We start from the raw sequence: 10,283 nt of genomic DNA, 5'->3' as shown, positions 1-10,283 counted from the left end.
CAACGTCATCACATTGACATTTTTGGTTGAAATTACGTGGAAACAACATTGATTCAACCAGTTTTTCTCAGTGGGAATTTATTTTAAATGAATAGTCGACTTTTAATACTCAAACATGTAGTTAGTTGACTAGGTTTATAGTGATGAGTCATAGTCGCAGATGGAGGTCTTTTAAAAATGAGAAAAATATCAGAAAACCGGTAGATTGTCCTTGCTTGGTTACTAAAACCGTATCCATCAACACAATTTATTAACCCCGTTAGGATTCTATCTTTCTCAGTGTTCGTCTGCATGTTGTCCTTATTTACATATTTATTTTGTCATATCACACCATGTRATACAAATCCTCCTCTACGCCACCTCCCCTCGATTTTTTCTTTGCAGATGTTGCCACTGAGCACCGTACGAGGACCATTACCTTTGCGCCTGTCTGATGCGGTCAACGTCATAGCGGCTAAGGACACTTAATGATGCATGGGATTCTGCTGATTTTAGCACATTTGGATATCACCAGAAGTACCAGTCCTCCGGTACGGAACCTATCTCCTCCGTTTTTGCCAGTCGCCACACTAACACAACCTGCGCGAAGAACTAAGACTGGGAGGTGGAGGCGAGGACACACCCGCATACCTTAGCTCTCCAACACCGGTGCACGCGTGGTGATGCTGCAGACAACAGGATAATCTGATTAACGGTCCCGAGTAGGATATGTATTTTTCTTCTTCTCGGGAAATAAAACACACGAGGGATTTTTAGCCGCTGGCAATTTACCCCATTACATCAGGTGAAAAATGGGAACAGCAACTAACACCCAGTTTTGAACAAGGTGACTGCTGGTATGTATGGTTTTAAATATGTCTGTTTGTTTTGCTATAGGCTACATCACTTTCATTTAGTAAAGTATACTCGACCTCTGCAGTAAAGGGGATACAGTAACGTTAGATGACCATTGAACAAAATAGCTATTTGATGCTCAGTATTTATCAATTGAATAGTGTTTCTGGGATACTTCGGGATTTTGGCAATGAAGCCACGAATCTACTTCCCCAGAGCCAGATTGACTCCTGGGTACCATTTTTATATCTCTGTGTGCAGTTTGATGGAATTTTCTAACTAGCCTCAGCGCAATTGCTATCTTGCCTTAGCGCAATGACTTGAAGTCTATGGTAAAAGCTAGCTGTTTAGCATTGTCTCGAAACTACTTCTAACTTCCTTCGTACTGGATGCAGAGACACGCAAACGGTAACGATGAGTTTATTTGACATTGTGGGAAGTAGATATAGCACTTTATTGCCAAAATCCCAAAGTATCCCTAACAAAACTATGCATCTTTATGGAAGATACAAGAGATGGTGTAGAGGGCAGAGACAGAAGAGATTTCTCTTGAAACCTATTTCCTACTGCAGTTGAATAATTGATGGGTGTTTTTGAATATTTCAGAGACATGCGCCATTTGAGACCAGTCTAAAATGCTTCAACAAAACTGTCTTAAAGTGAATGATGAATAAGTGACATTGAGAGTTTCTTGGAACATAAAAAATAGATGGTGCAAACTTTTCACTATTCAGTTATTGGTTTTCAGTGATCAAATCAAATGAAATTGTATTTGTTCTATGTGCCGAATACAACAGGTGTAGACCTTACAGTGAAATGCTTACTTACAAGCGCTTAACCAACAATGCAGTTTTAAGAAAATACAACAACAAAAAAGTCAGAGATAAGAAAAACAAATGATTAAAGAGCAGCAGTAAATAACAATTGCGGGGCTATATACAGGGGGTACTGGTACAGAGTCAATGTGCGGGGGCACCAGTGTCGAGGTAATTGAGGTAATATGTACATGTGTGGGGGGGGGGGTGCAAATAGTCTGGGTAGCCATTTGATTAGCTGTTCAGGAGTCTTATGGCTTAGGGACAGGAGCTATTTATGAGCCTCATGGACCTAGACTTGGCGCTCCGGTACTGCTTGCCGTGCGGTAGCAAAGAGAACAGTCTATGACTAGGGTGGCTGGAGTCTGACAATTTTTAGGGCCTTCCTCTGACACCGCCTGGTATAGAGGTCCTGGTATAAAAGCTTGGCCCCGGTGATGTACTGGGCCGTACGCAATGATAAGCTTGATAAGGGCCATCTGTATAGAGTTGGTGCATTTACTGCATAGACATATTCATGCATTATTTGAGTGCAGAAGGTGAATTGATATTGTCCATGGCAGGGGATCAGAAAGACCACATGCACTGATTCATACGCTATAATATCTATGCGAGTTGTAAACTAGTTGGCTGCATTGCGCTCTGGGCATACAATACATTTCGTTTATGTGTGTTTTAGAGTGCTGAATACTTTGGTTGTAGCCTTCAGAAGTATATTTTACTTGATGTCAGTGTTCCATTACAGTATAAAACAGTGAGCTCCAAAAGTATTGGGACAGTTCTTTTGTTGTTGTAGTTGTTTTGGCTCTGCCCTCCTGCACTTTGCATTTGAAATGATACCATGACTGTGAGGTTAAAGTGCAGACAGACAGTTTCATTTTAGGTTATTTTCATCCATATTGGGTGAAACGTTTAGAAATTACATCGCTTTTTTTGTGCATTGTCCCCCCATTTTAGGGGACCAAAGTGTATTTGGACAAATTCAATTCTATGTGTATTAAAGTAGTCAAAAGTTTAATATTTGGACCCGGATTTCTGGCATTCAATGGTTACATCAAGCACGTGACTCTATAAACTTGTTKAATGCATTTGCTGTTTGTTTTGGTTGTTTCAGATAATTTTGTTCCCAATAGAATTTAATGGTAAATAATGTAATGTGTCATTCTGAAGTCACTTTTATTGTAAATAAGAATCTAATATGTTTCTAAACACTTCTACATGAATGTGGATGCTACCATGATTACGGATAAACCTGAATGATGAGTGAAAATGATGAGTGAGAAAGTTACTGATGTACAAATATCATACCCCCCAAAACAATGCTGACCTCCCCTGTTATTGTAATGGTGAGAGGTTAGCATTTTGGGGGGGGGTATGATATTTATGCCTCTTGTAACTTTCTCACTCATCATTATTCACGATTCATTCAGGATAATCCATAATCATGGTAGCATCCACAGCGCCAAAACAAAAATGTATCACTGTCCCAATACTTTTGGAGCTCACTGTATATGTCTTGAGGACAGACAGACAGACTAACACAAATTCTATCAAATTAATTTCTTATGTTATACCATTATGTTATATTATTTAAATTATCTCTGCTATCTATCCCTTTCAGACGGATCAATCCATGAGGTGACATCCTGTGAGATCCTGTGGCCGTCCGGTCTTTACGGCATTGAATCCCCTCCCTCTCCTCCGTCCCCCTCCCAGCAGTTTCCTGGCTGAAAAGTGCAGGCTTCCTGCTCCCCCAGCAGAATGACTGTAGCCACTGGCGACCCCTCTGACGAGGCGGCAGCGCACCCAGGGAACCCCGCAGAGTATGACCCTGACGCTGACCATGAGTGCTGCGAGAGAGTGGTCATCAACATCTCTGGACTGCGTTTCGAGACACAGCTTAAAACCCTCTCCCAGTTCCCTGATACTCTGCTGGGGGACCCTAAAAAGAGGATGCGGTACTTCGACCCACTGAGGAACGAGTATTTCTTCGACCGGAGCCGAACCAGCTTTGATGCCATTCTCTATTTTTACCAGTCAGGAGGGAGGCTACGGCGGCCGGCCAATGTGACCCTTGATATTTTCTCAGAGGAGATMCGTTTCTATGAGTTGGGGGATGAGGCCATTGAGCTSTTCAGAGAGGATGAGGGTTTCGTCAAGGAGGAAGAGAGGCCRCTTCCTGACAATGAGTTTCAGAGACAAGTGTGGCTGCTSTTTGAGTACCCAGAGAGCTCRGGWCCCGCTAGGATTATCGCTATTATCTCCGTCATGGTCATCCTTATCTCTATCGTAAGCTTCTGTCTGGAAACCCTGCCCATCTTCCGCAACGACGACGACGAACCGCACAGTGTCTTTGACACCAACACCAACACCACAATCTATTTCACGTCCACCTATTTCACTGATCCTTTCTTCATCCTGGAGACACTCTGCATCATCTGGTTCTCCTTTGAGTTCCTGGTGCGCTTGTTCGCCTGCCCCAGCAAATCTGGCTTTTTTGGTAACGTCATGAACATCATTGACGTTGTTGCCATCATCCCTTACTTCATCACCCTGGCCACAGAGCTGGCTGAGAAACCAGAGGATGGCCAGGCGGGTCAGCAAGCCATGTCCCTGGCTATTCTCAGGGTCATCCGTCTAGTGCGAGTCTTCCGAATTTTCAAGCTCTCGCGACACTCCAAGGGGCTTCAGATCCTGGGCCAGACCCTGAAAGCTAGTATGAGGGAGCTCGGTCTGCTGATCTTCTTCCTCTTTATTGGAGTCATACTCTTCTCCAGTGCTGTCTACTTTGCGGAAGCTGATGAGCCCGAATCGCAGTTTGAAAGCATCCCAGACGCCTTCTGGTGGGCTGTTGTCTCCATGACGACAGTAGGGTATGGTGACATGGTCCCGACCACCATTGGTGGCAAGATTGTGGGCTCCCTCTGCGCCATTGCAGGTGTGCTGACAATTGCCTTGCCCGTGCCTGTCATTGTTTCCAACTTCAACTACTTCTACCATCGTGAGACAGAGGGCGAGGAGCAGGCCCAGTGCCTAGGCCCAGTCACCAAAGAGGACTCGAATGAAGAGCTGAAAAAGAGCCGGAGCGGCTCAACCATCAGTAAATCAGACTACATGGAGATCCAGGAAGGGGTGAACAACAGTATTGAGGACATCCCTGAAGAGAACCTCAAGACTCAGGCCAACTGCACGACGTTGGCCAACACAAACTATGTCAACATCACCAAAATGCTCACAGACGTGTAGCCAGCCGGCAGGCATTGTCCTCTCGGTGAGGTTGAGGGGTCAAAGGATAGGACAGGTGTGTAGCCTCCCTTTTCACATGTGCTGCTGGAATATCAAGGCAATAGATTCAGGACGTATACCTGTACTCGTCTTTTGTGAGTGATGAGAAACACCAGAGACCATGTACTCACTCCTCCCCTAACTCCCCGTAAGCTCGTCACACCTTGCCCTCAAACTGACCTTCTGTCAGATTTAAAATCTTATAATCCACATTTTGCTTGTTGATGTCTGCATGGAGTTGGCTTTGTCAGTGTGACTTTTTCAAATAACCTGTTCGCAACACTAGTACAAAAAAAGAGGAGAAATGTAGTTAAAAAAAGGGAATTTATAGTTTCCAGAATAACCACACCACCAACACTGCTTCAGCCCCCCTGTGCCAGCCCCTACCCTGGTCTCCCTTCATTGCTAAAGGCACACTGCGCTTCTGAAGAGTCTTGTTTGCGTGTTACAATATGCTGCTTCCTGGAGCAAACGAAACAAACCCCGTTCTGTGGTGAACTACTTGGAGGTTACAGCGCGTGTGAGCATTAAGCGGGCATGCTGCGTTGCTGAGGCCTGTCATGACCTGAGTCTGAGGAGTGTGTTACTGTAGTAGCAATACACACGATTTACGGGGTATCAGCTCCATAAGCTTACGATGGTTTGACATATTTTCTTCAGTAGACATCAGTATCTGATGAATGACTGAGAATGTCCTTGACTTTTCACTGCTTTAGTCTTACATGATATATGTGTTTACTGTACGTTGCAATGCAAGCATCCCTCCTCCACTCACCTGCATCAGTCTGAACCAGTCTTACYGCAGCTTTGAGGACAAAGTGAATGTCTCTTCCTCTTTCATAAAAAAAAAAAGTGTACTCATTTACATACAGATAGGTAAGTAGTTGTGACTGTAACCGATACTGTAGCTAGATACTGTAGGTACTGTAGGTAGTAACCGTAGCCAGTTGATTGTTGCATGGAGTTCTTAACTGAATGAGTATTCTCACTCACACAACTATCATTGCTCCAAAGACACAGTGTATGGTCTTGCTCTCTATAACCTTCTATCACACATGTGAAGGGGTGACTATAAAGGTGGTATCATACATGTAAGTATTCACCCCCCATGGATTTTCTCACGTTTTGTTGCCTTACAAAGTGGGATTGAAATRTAATTCATTGTGATTTTCAGCCAATGATCTATATAAAATACTCCGGAATGTCCGAGTAAAAAAACATTTAAACACAATTTGACAAAGTATTCACTCCTTTGGTTTACTCAAGCCTAAATTAGTTCAGGTTTAAAATTTGGCTTAACAAATCACATAAACATTTACATGGACTTACTCTCTGTGAAATTATAGGGGTTGACATGATTTTTGAATAACTACCCCTTCCTCTGTCCCCCATATATACAACATCTGTAACTTCCCTCAGTCAAGTATTGAACCTCGAGCACAGATTCAACTACAAAGACCAGGGAGATTTCCAAAAGCCTCATAAAGAAGGACAGGGATTGGTAGATAGGTAACAATAACAAAGTAGACATTGAATATCTCTGTAAGCGTGGTCAAGTTAATAATTATGCTGTTAGATTATGTATTCAATCACCTAGACACGTCAAGCATACAGTCGTCCTTCTAGACTGAGCTGCAGGGTAGGAAGGAAACTGCTCAGGGATGTCACCCTGAAGCCATTGGTGATTTTAAAACAGCTACGGAGTTCAATGGCTGTGATGGGAGAAAACTGAGGATGGATCAACAACATTGTAGTGACTGCACAATAATGACTTAAAATGAAGAATCCACATTTTCAGAATATAAACATTCCAAAACATGCATCATGTATGCGACAAGGCACTACATTAATACAGAAAGAAAAAAAAGGTTTGGGGAAAATCCAACAGAACACATCACTGAGTAATATACTCCTTATTTTCAAGCATGGTGGTGGCTGCATCACGGTATGGGTATGCTTGAAATAGGCAAAGACTGCTGAGTTTTTCAGGATAAAAAGAAACGGGATGGAACTAATCACTGGCAAAATCCTAGAGGAAAACCTGCTTCAGTCTGCTTTACACCAGACACCGGGAGATGAATTCACCTTTCAGCAGGACAATAAACAACAACACAAGTGCAAATCTACACGGGAGTTGCTTACCAAGAAGACAGTGAATGTTCTTAGTGGCCAAGTTACAGTTCTGACTTAAATCTGCTTGAAAATCTATGGCTGTAACATGTATTGACTCGGGGTGAATACTTGTCTAATCAAAGTACTGTATATTAGTGCTTTATTTTTCATTCATCTTTAAAACATTTTGGAACTTTTCTTCCACTTTGACATTACAGAGTATTTTGTGTAGATCGTTGACCAAAAAAATATACAATTACATCTATTTTATTCCCACTTTGTAACACAATCAAATGTGAAGAAATCCAAGGGGGTGAATACTTATGATAGGCACTGTAGTTTATTATCTAACAAGCTACACGAGTGTCTAAAAGGATACCATGCCCCAAACCAGCCCTATAGTTTGGAGGATATTGTGCTCCTGACATTTGACCCGAACGTAACATTCCAGCCACACCGCTGAGTTGAAAACATAGAGGTGTTTATATACAGCAGTCATTGCAGCTGAGCTTTAATTTGAGGCAAAATGCATTAGTTAATTACTTACAGTACGCATGCAGTCTAGTTGCAGCATTAATCTCAGTTACAGACAGACTTGTGTAGCCTCGCCTCACGGCTGTCTTGTACAACTGTGTCCATCGTGTCTTCATGATGAGCTATTGGGACAGCTAATGGGACATGTATAAAATGATGCTTCCTCCCTAAACTGCGATCATAACAAGAAGGCTAACTGAATGCTACTCTCCTAGTGTTGCATGACCTCAATACATTCGTAGAAGCATGTATTTAAATTCAAGGAAACCTATGAAAAAGCCTATGGAAACTATTTAATAGGATACCTATATTTATCTCAATATATACTTACATACTTTTAAATGTGATAACAAAGCAATCTGGAACGTATACGAAGGGGAATTGACGTTCAGCTGACGATTTAGAGATGAGGATGACCATGACGGAGATGATAGCGTTAATCCGATAATCCTTGAAGATATGCAGATCGTTGCTGTGTTTGTTTTACGATATGAACAATGACACTTGTTTATTTTGAGCACTGTTGGGGTAGCCCCATTTCAGGGACTGTCTGTTGGACAGAGTGCCAAAGACATGCATGCGCGTAATAACCTAGCCATTTCGCAGAACAAATGGAGGTACAGTAGTATATCTATAGTAGATGCATCCCTCAATCCCAAAATATGATATCCCAAAATATGAGCATTATCTAAAGTCTGTCCGTCTCTCGACGGAGAGATGGTTTATATATTGCCAACAGCTGAAGTATGTAGCTGTACAGCAGCTCTTAACTACACAGTTCTAGGTCTCTCATGACATTGCTGAGCCTGCTGCCTTTCTACATCGTTTCATAGTGGTCTTTAGGGCACATGAGAGTAATAGCAGAGCAGGGGATGTTTCGCCAGTGCAAATTCAATTGTAAATGGATTCAGTCTTATTTACCCTTTGGTAAATATTGGTTTGACTCTAATGTCTAAGGTGTTTCTAATGTGTCTGATCTGTCGGCGGGGATGAGAAAGACCAGTTTACGTTTCTAGGCCTAAATGTCTACTACCATTGCTGCAGTTTGCGCTCAGGGTGCCTCGCTAGATAGACAGACGTGAGGTTCTTATCTCCTGGTCCCTCCCTCTGCCCTAACCATGTTCCTGTCCTGTCTTGTGTCTTCAATTGAAATGAAACGTGTTGGAAAGGAACTTGACTCTGACAATAATCTGGGTCTGGAACCCTGCTTGTTGATGCTTCCATTTACATTATAACGACATTATGTTATTGTGTTCTTACTGTAACACACTTCCCCTCTAATGCACCACCTTGTCCACAACACACATCATGTGACTATGTAGGTACACAATTATGTGGTGTTTATTTGTACGTGTGTGTGTGTGTGTGTGTGTGTGTGTGTGTGTGTGTGTGTGTGTGTGTGTGTGTGTGTGTCTGTGTGTGTCTGTGTGTATGTAGAGCCCACCTCTGAATGTCAGTGTCTTAGCTTGGTTGTACGGCTGCATTACAGTGACAGTGTGCAACCATTCATGCATGTGTGCATACCATTTATATTTATTTTTTATTGCTCACAGTGTGACCAAAAATGACCAAATTGTCTATGCATGCAAATGCATTGTATGTTTTGTATTATTTTTCTATTTATTTATTTTTCCACACACACTGTCAAATTTAGCAACATATCGAAATAGAAGCACTGTTGTTGAGTGTCAATGATTTGTTTTTTAGATGCTCTAAGCACTTGCGCAAATGGAGTATACCCATTTGTATCACTGTGCTTGCAGATTTACTATGTATGTCAAATGTTTATTTGCAAAATGGAGTGTCGCAAAATTGAAAATGTATATTTTGCTTTATAGTAAGCATCTCTATACTATTTTAACTCAAAGTGTACAGAGGGTTTCACCAGCAAAATCACAGTCAGAAGGACTCAGAAAATGCACTGCAAAGTCTATCCAGAGAAGCACTGTAGATTGGAAATATAGACACACATAGGCCAGGGTGTAGAATGGAAGGTGAACTCATAATGCGATTCAATGGAAGGTGAACTCACAATGCAGTTCAATGGAAGGTGAACTCACAATGCAGTTCAACGGAAGGTGAACTCCCGATGTGATTCAAACAAAGTAGAGTTTCGGCCGTGGGAATTTTTTTCTCCAGATTCTGGGTTTGTTTGAAATGTAATAGTGAGCGTTTTAATTGATGATGAGGGCCCCTCCACTTATACAGAGAAATACAGGCCTCAATTGATTCGATAAATAAAAATACCGGAAAACTGCACTGCAGGTTCAAAAATGCTATGCTGTATTGGAGGTCGTAAGTAACTGGGTTAACGGCGAATGCTCCTGCAAGCTATTCCTCTCACCAACGTTGTCATTGAATATGAGTGTGAAACTTTCTGAGTGAAACCGCAGCGGGATTTTCCTTCTATCTGTAATTGTTTGAATTTGGGCCACAGTGAAAGCCTTGTATTGCACTGTACTTTCCGTCACCAAGACAGTAAACATGCAAGTAGCTAAACAAGTAGTAGCTATACACTTGACTGTATATGCATGTGTTTTTAGAACAAGAGAGTGTGTTTCTGTGGTCTCAAAGTGAATGATACTGTGGCAACACGGATACAGTATGCACAGTACAGCTCCTTCATCTTCAAACCTCCCACACATCATGGTGGCCTGACTACTACTATCAACTTTGGTCCATATGGACAATCTTTTTTTTTCT

General features: G+C 42.1%; 1 protein-coding gene across 1 annotated transcript; it reads left to right on the top strand.

Moving 5' to 3' along the window:
- Positions 1 to 410: 410 nt before the first annotated feature.
- Positions 411 to 9,630, top strand: LOC111969736 (potassium voltage-gated channel subfamily A member 2). Its single transcript, XM_023995975.2, has 2 exons — positions 411 to 836; positions 3,271 to 9,630. Exon 2 carries the CDS (start codon positions 3,411 to 3,413, stop codon positions 4,893 to 4,895), a length of 1,485 nt encoding a protein of 494 aa, XP_023851743.1. The 5' UTR covers positions 411 to 836; positions 3,271 to 3,410; the 3' UTR covers positions 4,896 to 9,630.
- The last annotated feature ends 653 nt before the right edge of the window (positions 9,631 to 10,283 follow it).

The sequence above is a fragment of the Salvelinus sp. IW2-2015 genome, linkage group LG11 (genome assembly GCF_002910315.2).
Source record: "Salvelinus sp. IW2-2015 linkage group LG11, ASM291031v2, whole genome shotgun sequence".
Taxonomy (NCBI): domain Eukaryota; kingdom Metazoa; phylum Chordata; class Actinopteri; order Salmoniformes; family Salmonidae; genus Salvelinus; species Salvelinus sp. IW2-2015.
This window is presented reverse-complemented; position numbering and strand designations above follow the sequence as displayed.